This window comes from Nelumbo lutea, chromosome 1, assembly GCF_056320005.1.
Source record: "Nelumbo lutea isolate HS-2025 chromosome 1, American lotus-T2T, whole genome shotgun sequence".
NCBI lineage: Eukaryota > Viridiplantae > Streptophyta > Magnoliopsida > Proteales > Nelumbonaceae > Nelumbo > Nelumbo lutea.
In genome coordinates this window covers 75,348,193-75,375,591 of record NC_142684.1, presented here as the reverse complement: position 1 = coordinate 75,375,591, position 27,399 = coordinate 75,348,193, and the positions used below count along the sequence as shown (strand labels likewise).

Below are 27,399 nucleotides of genomic sequence, written 5' to 3'. Positions count from 1 at the left end.
CACCACCACCTACAAAAGCATTCAAGAACCCCACCCTCCCTACCTTCCCCCCTATCCTCCTTGCCATTAAAGACAGAAAGGAAATGAAAGCTTCAATGAAGATCAGGCCAATAACCAGTCACCATCTGATCTTATGATGATAAGATGTAAGTTCCATGGCTAGAGCATCTGATATCATGTATCTATTGCACACCATCACATCACAATGAAGAAGTTAAACAAGCCAAACACCACGAAGGATTAAATTATCGATACATGATTGTAAGGCTGTTCACGGGTAGGATTGAATCGGTTTATTAGTTTTTTTTTCTACCGACCCGACCAGATCAGTTTACCTAAAGATTAAATCGAAACCGACCTGGTCGGTTTAGGTAGGCTTGATTGCAAACACAAGAATATGATGACCACACTCTCCGAAGATACAATAATTCTATGCTGTCCGCTTTGGAATTTGGATAAAGCACATGAGGTAAAGCTGCATAAAGCCAAACCAGAGATGGCCCAAACTCAAAAGGGAATATAGTCCCCCCACCAAGACAACACCGGCCCCAAACTACCACTCTTCATCCACAATAAGCCTCCCACATTGTCCGCACAAAGCCACTCACGATGTATAAAGCCTGCACCATAACGACCAATCTCCCTCAGAAAATGGCAGCAACTGCTCCAGTTGAGGTAGGCGCCCGTGGAACTGTTGGATCCTTGGTGTTGCAGGAAATTGAGTACTTCAGCAGACTTGAGCTGGACCACCGCAGAAGCCCCAAGAAGAAACCTCAGATACGGATGACAGATAGAGGCTCCACTGGTACCAGTTCCAGACCAAAGTTCAGCTTCCTGATCATGACTTCCAGAAAGAAGAAGAGTGTAAGCAGCACGTTCCTACCAAGCATCTGCTCTATGGTGGAAGTTGCAGATACCAATCGGCCAAATGGGATTCCTGGGTTCAGTTATAGAAACCTGAAAACTGATGTATAGAAGTTGCAGGTTTAGGCAATGGTCTTAGAGAGCTTCAAGAAGCTGAGCTTCTTCAGCTGATTGGCCATAGGAGATAGGACTGGACTGGACCGTGCTTTGTCAGGATTTTTACATTTTATATCCACAACTTCAACAATGTAAGATCTCTTTTTATCAGGTTTTTCTCTGTTGTGAGTCCTACTTTTCTGTATATTTCCAGGTATTTTATGATTAACCCTGTTGATAATTGATATTGTTACTGCCCCTAGTGGTTGCTTCAGTCAATGAATTTCTTCTTGTTTTTTTTTTTTATTTTGTTTATTATTTTTTTTTTATTGGGGGGGTGGGGGGATAGCAACACTACAGGGAACTGAAACAGGGACAATACTTCTGGAAGATGTCAGTGTCTGTTTCGCTGAGTCCAGTTCCCTAGTCATCAGGGAACTGGTTGTCCCAGATGGCCTTCTCTTAACAGAGCTCCACCACCCTTGCTAGCTCCAAAGTGTCTGAACCATGATTCTTTGGAGTCTAGATGAGAGGTCTGAGAAGATTTTTCTTGTAGTAAAGAAGTTCTAACTTTGCAAGTTCACTGCATATAGATCACTACTCACTTAATTCAACTTTGATAGAAATGGTATCTGAAATTCTGAATAAAATCGTCAATAGGTTAAAGGAGAAGTATAGAATGCTATGCCTATTTTGTCAAGATCCAGGAAAGAATCATAAGAATAAGGAAGAGCTCTGATTCCCACCTCTAAGAACTCAACAACACATAAAAATAGAAACTGGGAAGAGCTATAGAAGAGCTATAAACCTTCCAGTAAAATACATGAGAAACTAAGCATAAATATATTTGTGAAACAAGCAAATGGAAGCATTAAATTTTGTAAATGATCTAAAGGAGTTAAATTAGAAAAAAAAAACGCCTAAGGAGCATTAAATTAGGAAAGAAAAATCAGATTTCTCAATTTGCAGATTCTAGTTTTTTTATACCCATCAAGGTTAAGTCGGAGGAAGATTATACAAATAGAAAAAAGCGAACCCAACAAGGCATTAATAACAACCAAAGGGTTTGAAACAACAAGGAGAGAACTTGGCAACAACTGCTGAAAAATGACATAATAAATATAAATAATTAAATAAACCATTGAACAACAGTGTTTATAACCCATTAAGAGTCAACAATGAAACATTAAGGGGGCGTTCTTTTTTTGGATTTTGAGAGGGGAAAAGTTGGTCAATGGGATAAATAACTTTTGCGGGTAAGTGATACCCATTTCCTAGGTGGGTAAACAACTTTCCCACCAAGGGAGAAAGTTGCTAACACTTGAATAGGATAAAAATGCCATTTTTAATAATGGATTTTTATGGCTAAAATGGTCATTACCTTATTTACTTAGGAAATAAAAGAACATGAGTAACCCAGGTAAGTGCATTTACCCAAGTAAGTAACTTACCGAAAAGCAAACAGGGCCTAAGTCTAGTTTTCTATCCATAAGATTGAAGAAGAAGAAACCAGAGTTGGGTGAAGGAATAAATATAGGAAATATGATGGTTTCTATCCAAAGTCCATAAAGGCATTTAGTATGGGGCAATAATAACTAGAAAAGTAAGACTAATATGACATTTGGCAATCAAAGAATTGGAATTTGCTTCTCCCACCTAGGGGTGGCAACGAGCGAAGCTTTTCACGAGCTGTTCGAGCTCAACTCAATTCGGTTTCTACCGAGCTTCGAGCCCAATTTACTGGCTTGATTATGAAACGAACCAAGCTCGAGCCTACTAGAGCTTGGCTCGTGAGACTCGTGAGCTGGTTCGAATATCTATATATATAATTATAGAAAATAATATATATAATATACATATTATAATTATTAATTTTTAAATATCAAATAAAAATATTTTTATATATAATTTTTTGTTTTTATAAAACATTTTTTTCTCAAAATCCAGTTCGAGTCAAACTCGAGCTCAACGTTCTAACTCAAACTGAACTTGAGCTCGAACCTTGTAGAGCAATCTCAAGCCGAACTCGAACCTCATACTATTCAGCTTGGCTTGGCTCAAATCCAACTCAGTCCCATTATGTATTAGAACATCTCCCCATGAATCATGAATGATATTGGGGACGTGCAGTTAGGAACATTCTATGAGGGCGGTGTGAAGAGCGGATTTGGACACACAATCAAAATATTAAATCCAAACAAAGAATAAACAACAAAAGTAACGAAAGGAAACAAGTCTCAAGCTAGCATTACTGAACTAAACGCCAAATATCAAGAAACGAACTCCCAACTCTTTTTCAAAAAAAAATCAGAAACTGTTCAATGCTAAAAACCAATGAAGAAATAACTCTTTAAAAATGCGATTTTAAGCCCCAAACTTGTTATTAAATTCCGTTCTCTCATCAAGAAAACTTGGTAAATGACCTTAAATTCACACCAAACAACCCTAATTATCAGCGTTCGATTTTGTCAACAACTAAGTAGATTCAGATCAGTTGAAATAAGATGATCACGGCCAAAAAGAACAAACCCGACCAGTTAACAATAACATTTCAGTTTGGATTGGACTTTCCATAATAGGATTGGTCTTGGGTGTGACTGGATCCAAATTGAATCACAAGTCTTATTACAGGCCTACCATTCATGATACACCAATCAGCTCCATAAATGTGGATCCCACAAAATTGGCTGATGTGGTGTATATTGGCTTAGGACCTGTTCATTTCCTCTTTTATCTCTTAAAGAGGAATCTTACATTTTTTTCCAATAATACCCCCAAAACATAAAATACTTCTCCTTTCTTATAGCTCAAGGGCATCATAATAATAATAATAATAATAATAACATTATTATTATTATTATTATTATTATTATTATTATTATTATTATTATTATTATTATTATTATTATTATTATTATTATTATTATTATTATTATTATTATTATTATTATTATTATTATTATTATAACTAAAAGTTAATTAATAACTAATTAATAATTAATTAATACTTATTATTATAAAAATTCATCATTACTAATTATTAATTTTTTATTATTATTAAATAATAATTAATAATTACTTACTATTATAATTAATTATTAATAACTAACTAATAATTATTATTAATTCATAATTACTAATTTTTAATTAATTATTATAATAATTAGTATTAGTTGTTATTTAATTATTAATTATTATATTAATTTTCATTGTTTAATAATTAATAATTATTATGAATTATTAAATGATAATTATTATAATTAAGTATTAATTATTATAGTCATTGTTATTGAATACTAATTAATTACTAATCATTATAACAATTTTTAATATTATTTCTTTATTGAATAAAAATAATAATAAATAATTTATTATTATTATTATCAATTACTATTAATTAATTATTAACAATTAATTTATTAATTATTATTGTAATTAATATTTAATTAATATTAATTTTTAATTAATTACTCAATAATTAGTATTGGTTATAAATTAAATTTTAATTAATTATTAATTAACAATAATTACTAATTGTTATTATTTAATTATTGACCATTATAATAATTTTTAATATTACTTTATATTGAATTACATAAACAAACAAAAATTCTCATATATGGGGTTAAAATGGATATTTGACAATTTTCAAAATTCATAATTTAGAATTCAGAACAACATTCTTTGCATTCAGAATTTAGAGGAAAGAAAGTTCACCAATACCAATATACCTCTTAATGTAATTATTGCACTTTCAGATGTGAGGCATTAGAGCAAAAGAATAAGCCCTTAGTCTCGTCGAGTTTTCTCAAGTCATTAGACTTAATCTTATATACTATTAAGTATATGTTTGGTCCTGCAAACGTTTACTGGTAGTGCCACATAGGCACCCTGTTAGCAAATGCCTCATTAATTGCATTTGTGTGTATCGAACTTTGCAAAAGTAAACTTCGGTTTCTGTGCGCCTCTCTCATTTGAAGCTTCCTAAAATGGGTAGGTGTTTATTGGCATTTTGCTTATGTGGTGCCTAATGGCGCCTATGTGTCATAAACGCCCTCATTAACAATTAATTTAGTAATTATTATTGTAATTAATAATTAATTAATATTAATTTTTAATTTTTAATTAATTACTCAATAATTAATATTAGTTATAAATTAAATTTTAATTAATTATTAGTTAACAATAATTTCTAGTTGTTATTAATTAATTATTGATCATTATAATAATTTTTAATATTATTTTATATTAAATTACATAGACAAACAAAAATTCTCATATATGGGGTTAAAATGGACATTTGACAATTTTCAAAATTCAGAATTCAGAATTTAGAACAACATTCTTTGCATTCAGAATTTAGAGGAAAGAAAGTTCACCAATACCAATATACCTCTTAATGTAATTATTGCACCTTCAGATGTGAGGCATTAGAGCAAATGAATAAGCCCTTAGTCTCGTCGAGTTTTCTCAAATCATTAGACTTAATCTTATATACTATTAAGTATATGTTTGGTCCTACAAACGTTTACTGGTAGTGCCACATAGGCACCCTATTAGCAAATGCCTCATTAACTGCATTTGTGTGTATCAAACTTTGCAAAAGCAAACTTCGGTTTCTGTGCGCCTCTCTCGTTTGAAGCTTCCTAAAATGGGTAGGTGTTTATTGGCATTTTGCTTATGTGGTGCCTATTGGCGCCTATGTGTCATAAACGCCCTCATTAAATGTGTTTCTCGATTTTGCAGTCACACAAGTACAAAATGTTTACTGAATAAACATAAATGGAACCAAACACCCTCTAAAAAATGGGAATGATATCTAGATTCTGAATTTTTTGACTAAAATTAAGGTTGTTCATGGGTCAGGTTGGGTCGGTTTATTGATGTTTTTCCAACCAACCTGACTTGGTCGGGTTACTTGAAATTGAAACCGAAACTGACCCTGTGTTAAGCAAAACCGACATGATCGTTTTGAGTCGGTTTGGGTCGGTTTCGACTCTACTTAGTGGTGGCTTAGTTGTTGTTCAAGTGTTCATTTTTGGCTCTACATTCCCAAAGGAAACCAACATTTTCTTAATGCTTTGTGGCCCATCCATGGATCCAGTTGTGGAGGGAGTAGAGTTTGAGAGTACTATTTGCCAACTAGTGTCCACTTACACTATAGAAATGAGAGATATATAGTGTAACTAAGTAGGTTGTGACTACTAACTAGGAACTAACTACTAAGTTGGTTTGGTTCGGTTCGGGTCGATTTCGGTTTTCACACATGAAAATCAAAACCGAACCGAATCATCGGTTTACGATTTTTTATAACCCAAAATCGACCAATGATGAAGAAAACCCGGCCGACTCGGGTTGGATCAATCTGGGTTGGTCGGTTTGGTCGGGTTGGGTCTTCTTATGAACAACCCTAACTAAAATATCCCTATTTTTGAATTTGGTCCCTGATTATTATGAGGGCAAAAATGTAATTTAAACTATTATTTTTAAGTTCATTCTATTTGATCTCATTAAATCCTTCAATTAAGGTATTAATTCCCATTCCTTTCATTAAATCTTATATCTAAGATATGTTAAACAAATGAGCCTTTTGAACTCTTTATAACTAAAGCACCCTCAATTTTGAATTTAATCACTCTCTAACTATGAGGACAAAAAGCGTAATTGATCTATTACTTTTCACTTCATTCAATTCCTCTCTTTAAGTCCTAACTCCCATTTTCTATCACTAGATCCTTTCTTTAAAGTATTTTTGTTTTTTCACCAATAAAAAATAAATTTTATTCATTAAATTGTATCCTATAACTTTAACAATACAAAATCATGTGTTTAAAATTGACATGAAAAGGAAAACTTGTTTTGTCTCAGTAGCAAGTAAGTAGTTAAATCATTTGGGTCAAATGATTCAACTCATGGTATCATAGTAACATAATAAAAATTTTTAAAAATAAATGAAATATAAAATTACAAAAATATAAAGTTTTTGTGAAAAAGTTTAGGCACATCTATCATATTATTTATTTATCATATTAAAGAAAAATAAGTATGATAAATAATGTGTATTTTTATTGATGATGAAAACAAAATACAAAATTTAAAACCAAACAACAAATCAAACCATTTTTCTATTCAAATGGTGGGTTAATTGTTCAACCTTTTCGGTCAAATGAGTTAAGTCATAATTAAATAATAGAATTTAAAAAAAAATGGAGGCACTAAAAATATTAAAAAATACATTTATTTTGCAAAAAAAAAAACATGTGGGTATATTGTTAATATTATGTATTCATCATATTAAACAAACATAAGTATAATAAATAAGAATTATTTTTATATGTATCTATGAAAATAAAATATATCATTTAAAGCCGCTAAAAAATGAGCTCATTTTTTCAAATAGGTTAACAAATGATGCTATAATTATATAATAAAAACCCAATAAATAAAAAATATAGAAAATACAAAAATTTGCACACAATCCTGCACTTATATATTTATAATATTAAATAAAAATAATAAATAATAAATAATAAATATTTTTTATCAATGAAAATTAAATCAACCATATCCTAAGGATACAATAAGTATTATTTTTACATGCATTGCACCTCCACATTTATTAATTAGACTAAACAATTGGTTGTTAAAATTGAGAATGATATGGTAGAGAAAACTTTGGCTGCTAGCCTCCCACATTCAATAGTCTATATTGTGGGTGTTTGGCACCATAGCATTTCACAAGTGCTCCCCAATTTAAAAGTGTTTCATTTCATCATTTTTCTTTTTGAAAAACACCAAAAAAAAATCATATTTGGTAGAGATTTAAGCTGATTGGGCATTTAAAGTGATTTGGCTTATTATTATAATATACTTAAAAGAACAACTGTATGATATATCAGAAAAGAAGTAAACTTTTTCAAATTTTAATGTATCATACACCTTGGTGATTCAAGATCACCAAGGCGATTCAAGAATCATCAATTTAACGAGTCAAGAAACCCCTCATTTCCCAAATCCCGGAACTAATCATTGCAAAAATGATTTTTTTTTTTTGAAAAACAGATTGCCAAATACAATTTAATTGCTGGTGTTGCATGAATGACATATCAGCAAAAATGGAATGCTTGTGAAATGCTCTGGTGCCAAATGCCTACATTGCTATTTTCTTCTATACATTGATGCCTTCAGCACTGTCCTGTTAACAAAAGAGGTAACAGACCAACAGCCAAAATTTTTCCACCAAAATTGTATTTAGCTTCCAATTCATTTAGATGGGTCAAGTTTTTTATTATTATTATTATTATTGTTTTTTTTTTCTTTGGCCTTTGGGTTGAATTGTCAGGCTTGGATTGAGTCGAGCCCATGTAGAACCCAACTTGTTGAGTGTTGACATCCATAATCTTAGCCCCTTTGCTTAATTTCGTTTATTTGCATTAATAAAAAGCAAAAGTGGGGGGTGCCAATTGACTCACTTGGTATGATCTCAGCTGATTGTAGAGGAGACTTGAGATTAATTCCTACCATCATCCGGGTTGGGGTAGGGGTGCAATTCAGGCGGGTCGGATTGAATCTAGTTGAAGGTAAATACAAACCCAACCCTAAAGGTGCAAACCTTGGGCTTGAGCTTGGTTCCTCCCAAGGTCAAATTCAAATTTATCAATCTAGCTAGGCTTAACCCGATCTTAACCCCATACGATTTTGGCCAGGCTTGGGTGGGTTCATTGAGTTTGAAAAATTTTATGAAAATATTTTTGTATAATCAATTTTTTTTATTATTTTATAGCTTTAGAAGTAGAATTGGAGTTCGAATCTGCTCCTCACAAATAGCGTCTCACACCGACCTTACAGTATGGTGCAGACATACATATGAAACATCTCCCTATTACTAAAAACTTGCTTGTACAGTGATGTTCCAGATGCATGACCAAAACGTGCAGTAAGGTTGTTCTCTCTGAGGAATAGATCCTAACTCATAGAATTTATTGAAAAAATGTATAAATTTTATTTACAAATTTGTGTATACATAATTAGAAAGAAAAAAGAAATTTTATATAAATAAAATGCATATCAGTATAATTCGGTCAGGAGTGGTACTTACTATTTGAAACCGACTAAAACCTTGACTAATTGTTGAATTAATAATTTATAAAGGTTTCCTAATTTTTCTTGTAATTTTTAAGTTTTATATCCGAAAAGATAAATTTGATAGAAAATATAAGAGAATTTTGGTTAAAAATAAATAATTTACCATTTTACAGTCATTTTTATTAAGCTTATATTATTAAAAATGAAGTTTTAAGTTATTAACAAAAATAATTATACATATCAGTATGGCTTCAAGAAAAAAACAATAGATATCAGTATAATTGGGTCTAATCGAATTAGATCAGATCATCTTGATTAATAATTAGAACGTTTTGGGTCTATGATTTTGTTTCTATTAATAATTGATTGCAGTTTTTACTTATATTCATCTCAGCAATCATTGCGAATATCTCATGTACTTGTTGTGGGAAAATGTTTCTGATAGATAATTGGGATGAGCTGTGGGGCACACTCTGTGGGAAAATCCCACTTCAATCTCATAGCTCATCCCACTGTGTATTGGACATCTCCCCATGAATAACAAAAAAAAGTACGGGAGATGTTGCTGATATGCGGCTGAAACACATTGTGAGATTGGTGTGAGGAGAGCAGTTCAAGACTCCCCCATTAACAGCCTAATTGATTTTGAGGAATAGGTCTTACCAATAAAATTATGATAAATCAACTGAATTCTCCAATAATATTGTATGGAGTATTTTTACTTTGAGAGGTCGTCTCTCACCAGTATTATTTCTATCAAACACATTGTTTAGAAAAATTAATTATTCCCCAAACCATAAAACCCAGTGTCTAGAATTCCAATTCGGATCGGCCAATTGGATCAATTGAACCATAGCCCTGGGTCACATTGGATAAAAAACCGACCAAAATCAGTGACCCAAACGGTTGAACCAAAAAACTGATGACCCGACCCCAATTTTAGAAAATTGGCCACATAAATACAAACTTGTAAAGGTTATAATTTTGCGTTAGATGTCCAATTGAGGTGTTTTTTTTTTATTTATTTGGGCAATTTTTCGACGTCTATATGTTACACCCAATGAGCCAAAAAGTGCCTTGCCCCATTATTTTTGCTAAAAAACACATTTTTTTTGCTTCAAATATAAATTTTTAATATAAAAATTTGAAACTAAAATATATGTTATAAAAATATAATTATATATTTTTAATACATTAATTTTACGATTCGACCTCTGGCTCGAACCCAATTTAACCTTTTGACTCATGAACCTCCCCATTTTTCAGATCAATGATCGGTACAATTCTCTGAAACATTTGATAAAAACCATTTATTATTGAAAAAAACGACTGTGATAAATCAACTCCAACCAAAAGCATACTAACTATTTCCCTCGGATCCCCTCGGATACCAGACACCATATAAACCAAAAAAAGACACCACAAATAGAGACAACAAAGGATCACAAGATCATACTTTAAAAAAAAATCATAAAAAAGGTTATTTTTTATTGAATAAACCAAATGTTTTTTTTTTCTTTTTTTATGGATAAACCAAATGAATGTTGCATCAGCAAACTGTGGCGTTCATTTGACTGGGCGGGATTCGTCTTGCTTCAATAGACTCAACCCTCTGCCCATTAGAGAGAAGGGAGAGAGATATATAACCCCACTCACTGTTTACTGGTGTGAATTGATTCTCTTTGACTGTTTGGGACCCGAGCCGTTTTTCTTCTACAGTCAAGCCTAATAGCCTAATAGACAAGTAGTCTCTGTTACTCTTAATTGCATCTCTAATCAAACATCAAACATTTGAAAATGGGTTTAGCTTCTAAAACCTTAGTTGTTCTTCTCTTCTTCTGCACCTTCTTTCTCTCTCGCTGGGATGGTCAAATCTCGTAATTGCTTTCATTGTCTTTCATGTTCTTTCCTCTCAGTAACTTTCAATAATCTACATTCTACACTACCTCCCCTTCTTCGTCTCTACTCTCAGCAGCATAAACCCCGACGTTTGCTCTCTCTCCCTAGTGGCTAGTGCCAACATAAACTTAGAACCATATTTGCTCTCCTTCGCTCTCTTAAGCTGCAAACATGAGCTCACAGGCTTCCAAACAGTTAAAACCCTCTAAACCTCCAAACCTCTCGACAACATCTGCATCATCACCTTCATCAACTTCGAGATCCCCCTCCTCTATTTCCTCCCATTTCGCCATTATTGAACTCAAGCAGCGAATTCTCAACTCTCTCTCCAAGCTCTCCGACCGAGACACCCAACAGATAGCTGTAGAAGAGCTTGAAAAGATTATCCAAACCCTATCTCCTGATGGCGTCTCAATGCTCCTCAATTGCCTTTACGATGTTTCTAATGATCCCAAATCCGCTGTCAAGAGGGAAGCACTACGCCTTCTCGCTTTCCTGTGCACTTCTCACACCGAGTCCGCATCGACCCACCTCACTAAAATCATTGCCCACATCGTTAAGAGGCTCAAAGACTCCGATTCTGCCGTTCGGGACTCTTGTCGTGATGCCATCGGGGTGCTATCGTCGCAATACCTTCGAGGCGATGGTGATAGTGGGAATCTTGGGCCAGTCGTGTCATTGTTCGTGAAGCCTTTGTTTGAAGCAATGGGCGAGCAGAACAAGACGCTCCAGGCTGGGTCAGCAATGTGTATGGCCAGGATGGTGGAGTGTGCTGGAGACCCACCTATTGGCGCATTCCAGAAGCTCTGTCCCAGGATCTGCAAGTACCTCAACAGTCAGAACTTCCTCGCTAAGGCCGCGCTCTTGCCTGTTGTGGCAAGTATATCTCAGGTTTGGTTGAAATATGTTAGTTATTGAGTATCGTGAATCAACAATTCTCATTTTTGGGTGATCCAGTTTCTAAGATTGATAGTAGAATATTGTTTGGTGAATTGACTTTGACCTTTTTAGCATCTGCTAAGAAAATTCTTGTTTTCACAAGGCTATAGAACTTGATCGAATAAACTTAGACATTATAGGTAGAAGACAACAAGACTTGCAAGCAGATTCCTGTTATAAGAGAATCACTGGTGAGATGTATTTGGACAAACCAAGAAGAAGTCTCTGTACCCTCCATGATTGATTACTTTTCTGTATTTATTTTTTTTTTCCATTTTGTTTTTGCCGATATAATGATTTTTATATATACATATGGCTTGTATTATCTTGTATGCACCAAAGGGTGGTTGATAACAGTTAAATCTAAGGTACTTCCAGTGGTAACTGCAATTATATAACAGAGGAATGATTAAATCTAATGAAATGCACAATGAGATGACTAAAGCATATCAAGGAAACAGAGTTGCCATTTCTGATATCCTTTAATATGTTTTGCAGGTGGGAGCAATCGCACCTCAAAGCTTGCCAGTAATGCTTCAAAGCATTAATGAGTGCCTTGAGAGTGCAGACTGGGCAACACGTAAGGCTGCAGCTGATACATTGACTGCCTTGGCATCTCACTCAAGCCAATTGGTTGCAGATGGGACCACATCTACAATAGCATTACTTGAAGCATGTCGCTTTGATAAGGTACTCTAATCAAGCTATTGTACTTGATTAGCTATGATGATTACATTACGCAATTGAAACACTTCTGTTTTGTTCAACATTTCCTCTATTAAGATATATTACACTTATAAAAATGTACTTAGCTTATAAGTTCTGGTGATCTTATTATAAAAATGTATTTAGCTTAATCAACTCAACTCAAGTTAACTCAGCCTTAATCCCAACTATTTGGGGTGGGCTATATGATCCTGTCCTACCATTTTGCTCTATCAAGAGTCATGATTTTTGTCAAATTATATTCCTTTAAATCATTGTTTTAACATTTTCTGTTATAGAGCCTTATAATTGTATGAATTCTCTCCTCACTAGTGTAGTCATTGGTCATCTATATACATGACCAAATCATCTCAGTCAACTTTCCCTTGTACTGTCGGCTTGCCACTAATTGTGTCTACTCTTAAGACCTCTCTAGTGTGCTCATTTCTGATTCTGTGCCTTGTAATCTTGCCAATCGTCCATCTGAGCATCCTCATTTCAGCTAAACTCATTTTCTGAACATGTTGTTTCTTAATTGTCCAACACTCTGTCACATATCGCAATGCTGGTCTTAAACTGTTTATAGAGTTTTATGCTTAATTTCATTGGTACCTGTTGGTCATACAGCACACAGAATGCACCATCTCTTGATTCAACTATAATGCTATAATTTTATGGGTAGCATACTCTTTAGTTTCTCCTTCATTGTAGATGATTGATCCAAGGTACTATAGTTGTTTGGGGTATCTACTGATCATCAATCTTTACTGCACATTTGCACTACAACTATTACTAATGTTTTTATCAAAATTGCAAGAAATGTATTTTGTCTTAGACTCTTATCTGACTTGTCTTGAAACCTTTTGATTCCAAAGAACCTCTCAATTGTTCTAGCTCTGCATTTAACTCATCTTCAGTCTTATCATTCAAAAGTAATCAACCTACAGAATTGGACCTCCTCCTTTAGTGGCTGCATTCAGCCCATTTTTTTTCATTTTTTTATTGTAAAACTTTACATTTTAATATATTTAAATAGAATGGATGAGGATACCCAGTGCGCACATCAGGATATTAGTAGTTGCCAAGATGTGAAAAAGAAAGAAAGAATACAACAACAGGACCGCCCCAGAACCTAGTGTAAATGTCTTGACTCATAGCGACAAAGCGCCTGTTTAGGTGATTAGGCGTCCACCTAGGTGACAAAAATGACAAGGTGGGTACCTTATTAGAATATCATTCATATTACTAAATCTTACTAATATGTGTGCTAATACATTTCATATATATAATGGAATGGATTAATGTTTTACTATTGATTTTAAAAGATCAAAGGTTCTGAGAAGAGGTAAAATAGAATGTAAATTTGTATATGTAGTTTCCAATACTATTGAAATTCCTCTTACGTATCAACAAAAAATATAAAGGTTTTGAGAAGAGAAAAAGAAGAAAATAATAGAAATATAAAGAGGACTCTTTTTTGTTCAGGATAGTTCACATGGTCTTGGGAGATAAACTGTTCTCTTAGTGTTGTTTGGATTGGAAGATGGGCTAAAGCTCTTAGTCATATGTGCTAACATATAGACTCAACATTTGATGGCTCCTAAGAAAGTAATCTCTTGAGGAAAAATTGGTCAGGCTTGTTTTTCTTAATGTTCAAATCCAATTTACTTATTCAGTTATTTGGATTGTTGAAAAATGTACACTGATCAACCTGAAGGAAGATGATTAAAGTCAACTGATTATGTCAATCTTGGCCAAAAAAATATCCTTGCTTACAGCTACAAGTAATAGCTATCAGATACAAGGAGAATGGCTTATTTCCATCTTTATGTTAGTAATCTATATTTTCTGATAAGCAAGTGATAGTTTATAAAACAAAATTTACTTATTTGGATGGTTGAAAAATGTACACTGATCAACCTGAAGGAAGATGATTAAAGTCAATTGATTACATCAATCTTGACCGAAAAAATATCCTTGCTTACAGCTACGTAATAGCTATTATATACAGGGAGAATGGCTTCTTTCCATCTTTATGTTAGTAATTTATATTTTCTGATAAGCAAGTGATAGTTATAAAACACAGTATCTTAAGCATAACGAGTCCTCCTTAACTTCCAGTGAATGTCAATTAACTGGAGCAGATATAAAATTAAAAATTCCTGGTTAGGCAATATATGTAGAATATTTCCATTTACCCAGTTTTGAAACAAAATTACAATTGTTAGTTTGGTCTTCAGGTGAAACCTGTTAGAGATAGCATGACAGAGGCACTGCAGCTGTGGAAGAAGATTGCAGGAAAAGGAGGTGATGGAATTCAGGATGAACTGAAAGCTAGATCTCATGGCAAATACAGAAATTAAATTGTCTTCTCAAAGAAACTTCTTCAATTTTTCTCCTTTCACCTTCCATCTTTCTCTCTTTGATTTATTAATTTATTTTGTTAATACTCCAGATGGAAAAAGTTCAGAACTAGTTGAGTTGGCAGACAAGCCAAACCTGAAAAAGACAAATCCTGGTGAGAGAATGGTGGAACCTTCGTCAAGGGAGACTTCTAATTGCTCTTCCCCTTCTTTTGATTCTCTTTCCAAAGTGAAGGGTAGTATCTCTGACAAAACAGTTGGAATACTGAAGAAGAAAGCACCTGCATTAACTGACAAAGAGTTGAACCTGGAATTCTTCCAGAAACTTGAAGCAAGGGGCTCAGGTGATTTGCCTGTGGAAGTGGTTGTTCCCCGTAAATGTCCTAATTCTTCCAACTCACAAGATGAGGAAGAATCAGACCCAAATGATAAAGATTCTAGAGGCAGGTCAAATCACTATGGTAACATTGATTCTGATGATATTCATGGATCTGGCAGTGTTAAATTCCAAAACATGGGGAGAGGAACTGTTGGTATGTCTGCTAAACAACAAAACTTTGATGATGCTGCACAGGATAAATGGACTGAACAAAGAGTAATGAGGGGAAAAGACTTGAAAGCAAGAGGTTGTAATGCTGATGATAGTACTGACATTAGTCAAAAGGACAATTCCAGTGCCCATTTGACTTCCCCTGGAACTGATGACCATTCTGAAGGTCCTTTCATAAATAACAAAGGAAACTGGTTAGCTATCCAAAGACAGTTGACACAACTAGAGAGGCAACAAACTCATCTCATGGACATGTTACAGGTTGGTTGAGTAACTTCTGTTTGAGAAATGCTTTTTTGAACTGGTTTTCAATATTCACTAAAATATTTCCATATTGCAGGACTTCATGGGCGGGTCCCATGACAGCATGATTACTTTAGAGAATAGAGTTAGGGGTCTTGAGAGAATTGTTGAAGACATGGCACAGGATCTGACAGTGTCATCAGGCAGGAAAGGTAGTACTTTTATGGTGGGTTATGACGGATCCTCTGCTAGGTTGGTTGGCAAGTATAATGGGCTCTCTGATTACTCTAGTAGCAAGTTGGGCAGGGGTGGCAATGGATGGATTCCATTTGCAGAGAGGTCCCTTTCATCTGATTGTGGTGTTTCAGGAGTGAGGGGAAGGGATCCACCTTGGCGATCTGATGTGTTTGATGCTTGGGATTCTTGTGCATATGTTTCTTCAGGAAATGGGCATATCAGTTCTAGAAGAGCTCTAGGTGGTGATGATAGGTCATCTAGAGAAGAACATGACAGTGATCAGGTTGGCAACACAAGAGCTTGGAATAAGGGACAAGGATCTGTTAGGCTTGGTGAGGGGCCTTCTGCAAGAAGTGTCTGGCAAGCATCAAAAGATGAGGCTACTCTGGAAGCAATTCGAGTGGCTGGGGAAGATAATGAAACATCACGAGCTGCTGCAAGAGTTGCTATTCCTGAATTAACTGCTGAAGCTTTGGGCAATGAGATTATGGAGCAGGACCGGGACCCAATCTGGGCTTCTTGGAGCAATGTTATGGATGCGCTTAATGTAGGTGATATTGATTCAGCATATGCTGAAGTTCTATCTACAGGGGATGATCTTTTGCTTGTGAAGCTGATGGGTAGATCAGGTCCAGTACTGGATCAAGTCTCTAATGAGACAGCAAGTGAGGTTCTGCATGCTGTAGGACAGTTTTTACTGGAGCAGAACTTGTTTGATATTGGTTTGTCCTGGGTCCAACAGGTATGGATATCAAATATATTCAATTTCTCCAATAATCTGTTTCAAGTTTGTTTATTTTTTCACTTATGCTCACATGATTTAATGATCATTGTGATATGATCAAGGATCAAAGTATTGGTATCGGATATCATATTGGACAGTTTGGATACAGATACAGATATGGATATGCTTTGGAGACGCATGGATATGGACGAAAGATATGAAAATACATGGATATGTTATGAAAATTATACAAATTTTGTAAGTACATCAATTACACTAATTTTAAACGTCAAAATAACCACAAATAAAGCATAAATACATAAAGAAACATATTACTAATATAACAAGATACATAAATATCTTACAATTCTGTTGATAATCCAATAATCAAGAGTTCAGTACTCATATTATATAGTTTTTACAAGGTAAAACATGCACAAAACACCATTATTATGTTAATTTCTACAAGTCCAAGATACAAAACATATGCAATTATTATATTTTAATTGCTATAACAATTATTTTATATTTTTACTTTTCAACATTAACAAAAAGTTCAATTAAATATTAAATTTTGAAATGTTTGATGATATCAAAATTACTATCATATGAAATTTATAATTTTTCTAAGGTACATATTTATTATCATATTTTTACTTTTAATCTTAACTAAAAGTATATCAAAATTATTAAAATTTCTAAGATACATATTATTGAAATTCATAATTTTTAATTATTAAAGTAACGATTCCATTATTAACATTTTTATTTCCTATAGTTTTTTCTGAAATAACAAATCATTTTTTATATAAATTTAAATTAGTGGATTTGATAAATTCAATTTAATATTATATCCTTAAATATTTTGTAAACATTTTTTTTATTTTTTGTAAATAATAAATATGTTATTTTTAGTATAAATTAAAATATCAATGAATAATTTATTAACAAATATATAGAATTTGAAGATACATATAATGTACAAATTTATGAAATTTAAGTACTAAAATAATTATCTATTATTAATATTTTTATTTGTATAAATTTATTGAAAGTAAAAAACAATTTTTGATATAAATCTAAATTTGGTAGATTGTTTAATTTATTAATGTTTATAAAGTAGTGATTTTTAATATTATTTATTTATTTTAAGTTAGAATTATTGAACATAAACATATAGTATCTTGTATTTGTTTAGGTTCATATTAATGATAAAGTTAATAAAATGTATTTTAGTTCAATTAGTATCACAAATTGAATGCTAGCATAGTGGCTTAGAGTCATAGCACATAGTTGCATGTGTGCACTGAGGCTTGAGTTCGAATCCTCGTAGCGTCGCTTTTTAGACAAGATAATAGATGCGTGCGTGTATCCGCGTGTATCGATTCGTATCGGTCTGTATCGGCCAATACGGTGCGGTACACACCGATACACAAGGATACGGTGTTGATACGCACGACTGGACGTGTATCATACCATTCGTAGTGTATCTTGTATCCGTTCTTATGGATACCGATACGATACGCCCTGTATCGGGCGTATCGTGTCGATATTTTAATCCTTGGATATGATTCAATGACCTGAAATCTTTTTTTATTATTCATAAGTATAAACATACTCTTTCTGGATGTTTATACATACTTATAATATATCAGATTGATGCTGAGCTATGATTTTAGAAGAGTTTATAGAAAACTAAAAGCCTAGTTTATAATTTTTAACTTTTTTTTATCAGCAAAATAAATTCATTTATTAATGTTTGAGGTAAATACAATGTTTGCTACACTTTGTAGCCCAGTAAACTCCTCACAATGTAGCTCGCTCATACTTTTTAATTTCTCATCCCTTTTTACTACTACAGATTACATCATTGCCCAAAATAAAGTGGATCTATCAGCTCCTTATTTTGTTAGGATATCTGCCATCACATATCCCATTTTCTGTCTTTATAACCCAGCCAAAACTTGAGTTACAGATCTTGGCAGGAGAATCAATGTTTATAATTTTAAAATTTTAACTGGTTGGTTTCAGTAATAGTTTTAGTTGGTATTTAAAATAATGCATATATTTATTCTTCTATGATGGGCAATAGTTATGAACTAATTATTACAGTTAAATCATCCATCTTCAATGACACTTGATTAATTGTCTAGTAGTTATTATTTATTAATTATGCAGATATCTATGTTTACTTGAAGCATTAGATATTTTTCAAATGGTTTATAAAAATGAGACACAACTCATTAAAAATAATAAAAGATAAAACAAAAAGTAATTAAACCTAACAAAAGAAATAAAAGATAAAACAAAAAGTAATTAAACCTATCAAAAAAATAAAAGATAAACACAATATCTATGTAAGAGTCAGACAAAATTGTTCTCTTCTCTTTACAAGATGGAAATTTTACAAGGGAAGTGACATGAAGATTAGGAGTGGTCATGGACCACCGGCCTAATATATAGGACAGGCTTGGTTAGAACTTTTGTTCCATCCAAAGCCCAGGCCCAGAAATTTGTTGGCCAGACAGACAGACCAGGCTAGAAATGTCACCCCTAATCAAGATTAGGGACTGAAACTCCTCATGACAGACATGGTACAGGATTTACAATATATCTCTTGTTTCCAACTATTAGCAATGTGTTGCTTCTATAACTTTCATGCACTTGCACCTTACAAGTATCTTTTGCAGTACAGTGCAACTAGACTATGTTAAAAACATAACTTGTAATATATGGAATAGACTGCAAAAATGTTCAGTGTGAAAAGAAATGGATTTTTGACACTTAAGAGCAAGAAATACCATTGCTGACCTCAGCATGGCAAGGATGACATGCCGTATGATGATTGAGCAGCTCGAGGGAAGGGATCTGTATGGACTCTATTGAGAGGATGGTCCTCGGTGGCTAGCTACTCCCATAGAAGACAGTAGGTAATGCGAACATGGACAATATGTCAACAGTGGAGTTGGGAAGACTTAAAGCCAAGCTTTTATGGGAGCTGTGCTGTTAACACAAGCTCTTCAGGGATTGGTGGTGTTTTTAGAAATCAGACAGGAATTATTATACTTAACTATTCAAGTACAGTAGGTAAAGGAGCTTCCCGGAGGCCTGAATTGTTTGCCCTCCAACAGGGGTTACAACTGACTTATTGCTTGATTGTCAAAGGAGACTGCCAAGTAGTGTTTGATGGCTATCCTCAAGGGATTGATAAGCAAAAGGCTATCCTCAAGGACATAAGGCCCCTGGCTCCTTGGACACTTGATGAGTCAATGAGAATTTGGCAACCAGGTGACCAACATGAACTGCTCATTCAGGTGGGTTTTTGAATCTGCTAATAGCCTTATTGACCCTCTAGCAAGGACAGTGTTGAGTATAGAAGAACTAGCTTGGGGGCGGCAAACTTGGGGTTGTATTTGTGAACCCATAATGTATTTTGATGCTTGTATATGTTTGCCCATTGGTGCTTTTACTAGGCCTTCATTCTAGTCTCTTTGGAATGTTGGACACATTCTTCCATTGCTTTAATAAAATCAGTGATTGATGTTACTGATAGCCTATTTGAAACACCCAAACTTGCATATCGGGTGTTTCAAATGGCATGCTCCTCTATTATTTTTAGCTTTTTTCTTTTCAAAATTTGATAGGGGGGTCAGTCATACACTAGCCTATAGTGATGTGTAGACCTGTTCATGGGTCGAGCTCGGGCTTGGCTTTTACCAAAATTTGAATGGGGCCCGACCTGAGGCCTAAGCCCGACAAAGTGTAAGTCAGGCCCAAAGCCCAACCCGTGAATAGGTCTAGTGATGTGTAAGGAGGATATGAGAGGTGATGGACTTGCCCCCTTCAGGTTTGAGAATATGTGGTTGATCCATCCGGGCTTTATTGAGAAAATCAGAGAATGGTGGGAGCAATTTAATTCGTCAGTAGAATGGGAGGATATGAGATTCCACAAGAAGCTTCAATTCCTAAAATCCCAGATAAAGGAGTGGAACCATTTGGAGTTTGGAAGATTGGAGGAAAGAAAGCAGATCTTGTTGGAGAAGATAGAGTAATTGGATTTGAAGGAAGAAAGGGGATCTTTTGGAGAGGAAGACAAGGAAAGTAGATGGAGTTTGAAGAGGTAGATGGAGGATCACTTGCTTAAGAAGGAAATAAGCTGGAGACAAAAATCCAGGTGTAAATGGTTAAAGGAGGGAGACAGAAACACTAGGTTTTTCCATTCTGTGGCAAATGGTAGGAGAAGAAAGAACTTCATCTCAAAATTGGAGGTTGAAAGTGCAGTCATATCCCACCCGGAAGAAATAGCATAGGCCTTTGTAAATCATTTTAAATCTACTTTTAGAAGGCCTTTAAATGAGAGGGTTTGGAATGGCCAACTCGTAATGTAGAGAACAAAAAGTGGTTAGAGAAGAATTCTGATTTGGAGGAGATAAAGGAAGTAGTGTTCTCAATGAATAAGGCAAAAGCTCCAGGCCCAGATGGCTTCATAATGGCATTTTATCAGGATTGTTGGGATATTGTGAAGTAGGATCTTGTGTCAATTTTGAGGAGTTTCACAGAAAGGGAATAATTAATCCAAGTCTGAACTTCACATTTATTGCTTTGGTCCCAAAGAAGAAAGAGGCTTCACAACGAAGGGGTTTTAGACCTATTAGCTTGGTAAATAGTCAGTACAAAATAATTCCAAAAGTGTTGTCTCTAAGGATAAAGAAAGCTCTTCCTACCATTGTTGCACCCAACCAAGGAGCTTTTGTGAAGGAAAGGCAGATCACAGATCAAATATTGACTGTAAATGAGAGTCTGGAGAGCTTTAGGAAATCCAAGAGGGAGTGATCTGCAAATTAGACTTAGAGAAGGCTTATGACCTAGTTGATTGGTCCTTCTTGGTGGAGGTGTTGAGAAGTTTTGGCTTTGGAGACAGATGGTATAAATGGATCTGGGGTTGTGTTAGGAGTTGCCACTATTCTATCTTGGTGAATGGAACTATGATAGACTTCTTTCCTGCCTGGAGAGGAACAAGACAAGGAGATCCACTTTCTCCCTTTCTATTCACTTTGATTGCAGATGTCCTAGGGAGACTGATTCATAGAGTTGACTTAAGGAACTTAATAAAAGGATGGAGAGTATGAGGGGAGGAATTACCACTTACACACTTGTAGTTTGCATATGACACAATTCTGTTCTGTGAAGGTGGGGACATAAATTTGGATCGGGAATTTAAAATTGGCAATACAACTCTTTGAGCAGATGTCTAATCTCAAGGTGAACTTTGATAAGAGTTGTATGGTGGGAGCAAATTTGGAGGAGAGGGAAGTGAATATGCAGATGTGTTAGGCCATGCAATCTCAGATTGGCCTTTCAGTTACTTAGGCCTCCCCTTAGGAGATAATCCCAAGAAGGAAAGCTTTTGGAACCCAATATTGGAGAGATTTGAGAAAAGGCTTGCTTCTTGGAGGAAAAATCATCTCTTCTTAGGGGGGAGAATCACTTTGATTAGGTTTACATTAGCTAACCTTCTTATTTACTTCCTGTCAGTGTTTAAAATTCCCACAAAGGTTTCTAACACTGTGGAAAAGTTAATGAGGGATTTTTTGTGGGAGCCAAGAGAGGAGAAGAAAGATCATAGGGTGAGTTGGGATGTGGTAACTAGAGGTAAGAAACTAGGAGGTCTTGGGATTGGGAATATCAAGAAAAGAAACATGGCATTGTTGGGGAAATGGTTGTGGAGGTTTCCGCTTGAAAGGGACAAACTGTGGAACAAGATAGTGGCTAGCATACATGGGTTGGAAGACAGCGGCTGGGATCCTGGAATTATGGCAAGTGCTACAGCTGCTTCTCCTTGGAAAGCCATTAATGATCTGCTTCCAATTTTCTCCCCTTGGATCAGGTATGATTTGAACTCAGGTAATCAAATAAAGTTTTGGGAGCAACCTTGGGTTGGGGACTTACCTTTGAAAAATGAACCTATCTCCTCTTTCTTAGTTCCTTCAGAATCTACTTATGGTTTTGGGTGGAACATGGGCCTGAGAAAGGCAATTAGGGATACAAACTTGGGTTGTATTTCGTCTTTGTTAGCCATCCTTGAAAATGTTTTCTTGGACCCTAATAAGGAAGACACCAGATTTTGGACCCCTTCCTCCTTTGGTTCTTTCTCTTGTGCCTTGTTTTTTTTCAGCTTCTTGTTACTCTTGGGTTGTCCTTCCCTATTAAAGAGATTTGAAGCAAGCCCATTCCTCCTCGGGTTGGTAGTTTTTATTGGGAAACTTTCCTGGAAAGAATTAAAACAAATGGCTTGTTTCAGAGAAAGACCCAACTCTTGTTTACTTCCCAATAGGTGTACTCTTTGCAAAGTTGATGGGGAAACGGGTTACCACCTTATGGTTACTTGTCCAGTTACTAAAATTGTTTGGGAGTGGGCTTTTTCCCTTTTTGGATGTACTTGGCATCCCCCCTGTGAGTGTGCAAAGTTTGTTCTCTCCTTTGTTCTTTAGATGGCCTAAGAAAAGAGGGAAGATTATGTGGAGAAGCATTAGAGCAGAAGTATGTTAGTCCGTATGGGAAGAGAGAAACTCACGAATCTTTTCAGAGAAGGAAAGAACCACAGAAAACTTATTAGAACTGATACACTCAAGGGTAGCTCACTGGCTGAAATCTATGTAGTTGTTCTCAGATTATTCCATGGCTGACTTATTGAGAAATTGGAAGAGATAGCTACCTCTGCCCAATGTAAGAGGACTCCTAGGCCCTCTTGGTCCCCTCCTCCCTCTTGATTTATAAAACTGAATTTTGATGGTAGTAGCTTAAGGAATCCAGGACCTTCTGGGATTGGGGGAGTGTTCAGGAATGAGGATGGAGTTATTACTGCCATGTTCTCAGGCCCAATTGGAGAGGGTGACTCTCTTAGGACTGAGATTTTTGCAGTTCTGGAAGGGATCCAAAAAGCAAGAGAATTAAGCATCATATGTTTGGTCCTTGAAGGGGACTCAGAGGTGGTGATTAGGTGGCTGAAGGGAGACAACAGTGGTTTGTGGAGCTTCAACAATGAAAAGAAAAAATTTAAATGGCTGAGTAGGGATATTGAGGTGAAGTATAGCTGGGTGAAGAGAAGTGCTAACGCAATTGCTGATGGGTTAGCCAAGCAAGAGGCATTTAGGGAATCTCCATTTTGGGCTAATTTTTAGTTTCTTTCTTTTTTTTTTCTTTTTGTTGTGGGGGAGTTAAGACAGTTTACCTCCCCCATTGTAATTAAAGTATCACAAAACTTCTTCATTAATAAAGCTTATTGTTATTGATCGGGAAAAAAAAAAAAACACCCAATATGGGGTGTATCTTATCAATACTGTGAACTTTGCTGTCAACACAAGACAGTCACATTTGTTGCTGTCCTTTTTTGGTGTACAACGTCTTTAGATGCATTAGGCACCTGCCTACTTTTAGGGCCATTGTTACCCCCGTGTGTGAAATGGCTGCCAACAGTTCAGGTGGGAACAAGTGTCTGGCACATAACCTCTAGCAATCATGGCTTGGGAACTCCATTTCAATAATAAAATAGATTATTAAAGATCAAAAAGGAACTTCAGGAATCAAATTGTTGCACTGGTAGATCTTACTTGTTCATTAGACTTTGCCTAGGAATTCTAATTGCTAATAATTTTTTCTGACTTAAATTTGGAGTATGTGATGCTAAGAGTTGTGCCAAGTTTATTCATCAAAAAAAAAAAAGAGTTGTGCCAAGTTTTAGAACAGTGAGATTCCTTGGTTTTGAGATATCCTGATAAATGGTAACACTGTCAGACTTCATCTCGAGTGTTGGCTGTTGCAAAGGTTGTAAGCATCCTTGTACCACAGTTTTACACCTTAGCTTCCAGAGTTTTGCCATATTACACTCTTAAGAACTGAAATGCTGGAGAAAACTATATAAACAATTAGAGTCCCAAACAGGTTAAGGGGGAAAAAGGAACTACCTGAATACCATATATATACACCGATATATTTTCCTTGAGTGAAAAGAAAGATATGCCAAATATATCCACTTGGCTTTATGCTTGTTGAATTGGACGGGGATTTCCTGGTGTCATTGGGTAATTGTGAGACAGTGTGGATCATCCATGGAATCTGAGACATTTCATTAGGGACAATCAAGGCAAATACTCAATCAGATGGATGCCTAGGTCCACCAACCTGCTGTCAAACAATTTCACTATACAGGTGTTTCAAGTTCCATTTTGGACCTGATATTCTAGAGTAAACAATTGGTTTATCTTGTCCTATTTGTATGGTGTTGTTGCCCTACTGAAACTGCCCAAGTCTACTTTTTTAGGGTTATAGGAACCCATACTCTTTATTCTACTTTTTTTTGGGTTGTTGAAAAATAGAAGACAAACCAACATCCTTGTGCATTTACATGTTTGAGGCTACTGTCTCTGTAGTAGTGCCACCTTGAACCAAAGGTAATCTCAATTTATTATCTTGTGCTTAATTTTTAGGATTTTGCTTGAGGGCTTCATCTATGAATATTGAAATGTAGAACATATCTAGCAAGTAACTGAAATATGGTGAATGCTTTTTTATTTGCAGTCTTCATTCCATTATGAATGACCATACTTTCCTAATGAAACCTTCCTGTTATAACAGACAATAGTGAAAATATAGCAGCTTTTTCTTTCTAGCTTTTGGCTTGTGGAATTGAAGATCCAAACTGGCTTCTTATTACTTTCAGATGAATATCTTTTAGGAGCATAATATAGCTTTTCCTTACATTTATTTGTTTATTGCTACAGCATAGGCCATGCATATATTGATGGCCGGCCATATGCTCTGCTTTGAAGTATTGATACACCCGATATGCACGAACATATGTATTGGGTGTTTCAAGACTTCATATATTGATGGCCGGCCATATGCTCTGCTTTGAAGTATTGATACACCTGATATGCACGAATATGTATTGGGTGTTTCAAGACTTCATATTTTGACCAGGGGCCAGTTTAAATGTTATTTAACATTTAAAAATGCCAGATTTTGGAAAAGGTGTAAAGAAGGCATACTGTTTACCTGATATGATATGGTGCGTCCAATATGGGGCATACCCAATCGAAATTTTGAATCTTAGCCATATTTCCATATTTCATAACTTGCATTATTTCATTTTTTCATAGACAAACAACTAATCCAGCTCTAATCAACTTCCTGTCACCTTTGAATTTTTGAAGTTGGTGGATCTGGTGATTGACAACGGAGCTGATAGCTTGGGCATTCCAATGGAAGTCAAGAGAGTACTTTTGCAAAGTTTGCATGAGGCCTCTTCAGCAATCGACTCATCTGAGGACTGGGAAGGCTCCACACCTGACCGGCTAATGTTGCAGTTAGCATCCGCTTGGGGAATTGATTTGCTACAGCTTGACAAATAGAGTTCTGCAGCTGAGTGGTCTCTCAGCTTGGTGCTTGTATTTTTTTTTTTTTTGTTACTATTATGTCTATATCATTACTTGTAAATTTGGATTTACTTCATGTGTTTCATACATAATTTTAATAAGAGTGAGACAAGAAATGAAAAGGATTTTCACCAAATAACCATCGAAAATATGAAGATTCGTGCAAACCAAAAGCACCAAACAACCATTAAAAAAAAAAAAAAAACTAGCAATGACTTCTTAGTCTCATGACAAACCCTGCAACTAAGCTTCAAAGTATCAACACTTATCGGCCGATACGTCTGAACGGTTCAGTGGATAGAGGATACCTAAACTGGCCCCCTGAACCGGTTGCAAAAATAAATAAATAAAAAAGACTCAAAACACTTTGTCAATTCGCTCGATATGCCCATACCGGCATATCGGGCATATCAAAATTTTGAACCTAGCCTGCAAATTCAGAAATAGTTACTATATTTGGTGTGCTAATGTTTTATAAAATAGAGTGCTCAAGCTGATTCTCGTTGTAAGATAACATTACTAACTGCGTATGTTAAGAGTAAGACAAGATGTGCGATCTCATAAATCAATAACAAGAATTGAGTTGTCCTCCTTGGTTAAAGAAATTTAGAGCAAGTCCATTCTTCTTCGGATTGGTAGTTTTTGTTGAAATTTTTTCATGAAAAAAATTAACACGACTGATTTACTTCGAAAAAAGAGACCCACTCTATGTAAAGATGATGGGAAAACTAGTTACCACCTTATGGTTTCTTGTAAGGTTACTAAAACTGTATGAGAGTGGGTTCTCTCCCTCTTTAGGTGTTCTTGGAATCCCCCCAAAAGTGTCCAAAGTCTATTCTCTCCTATGTTTTTCAGATGGCCTAAAAAGAGAGGGAAGATTATGTGGAGGAGCATTAAGGCAGCTATGTGTTGGTCCCTGTGGGAAAAAAGAAACGAATTTTCTCAAACAATAAAAGAACCCTGGAAGAACTATTGGACCTAATACTTTTTAAGAGCTATCCACTGGCTAAAATGGATGAAGCTATTCTCAGACTTTCCTGTGGCTGACTTATTAAGAAATTGGAAAAAGCCAGCCACCTCTACTTTGTGTAAGAGACTCTAGTTCTTCTTAGTCCCCTCCTCCCTCTGGATTTATAAAACTAAATTTCGATGACAGTAGTTTGAGGAATCCAGAGCCTTCTGGGATTGGGGGAGTATTCAAGAGTGACGAATGAAGTTTTATTGCTTTATTCTCAGGCCCCATTGGAGGAGACTCTCTTA

At 35.1% G+C, this 27,399-nt stretch overlaps 2 protein-coding genes across 4 annotated transcripts; both read left to right on the top strand.

Annotated features, from left to right (window-relative positions):
• The first annotated feature begins 511 nt into the window (after positions 1-511).
• Positions 512-1,239, top strand: LOC148875424 (uncharacterized). The gene is given in 1 exon segment (XM_088966276.1): positions 512-1,239. A coding segment is annotated over 1 exon segment (381 nt). The 5' UTR covers positions 512-609; the 3' UTR covers positions 991-1,239.
• Positions 1,240-10,714: 9,475 nt separating this feature from the next.
• On the top strand, positions 10,715-26,275 carry LOC148875423 (microtubule-associated protein TORTIFOLIA1-like). Of its 3 annotated transcripts, none has more exons than XM_088970063.1 (7): positions 10,720-11,835; positions 12,382-12,573; positions 14,829-14,895; positions 15,044-15,762; positions 15,842-16,723; positions 16,875-16,963; positions 25,918-26,275. In XM_088970063.1, the coding sequence occupies exons 1-7, from the start codon at positions 11,116-11,118 to the stop codon at positions 25,931-25,933; spliced, it is 2,685 nt and encodes an 894-aa protein (XP_088826189.1). In that variant the 5' UTR covers positions 10,720-11,115; the 3' UTR covers positions 25,934-26,275. The 3 variants fall into 3 exon arrangements, with proteins under 3 accessions (XP_088826163.1, XP_088826189.1, XP_088826217.1); XM_088970091.1 differs by having other exon boundaries at positions 16,828-16,963; XM_088970037.1 differs by lacking the exon at positions 16,875-16,963 and having other exon boundaries at positions 10,715-11,835.
• Positions 26,276-27,399: the final 1,124 nt, after the last annotated feature.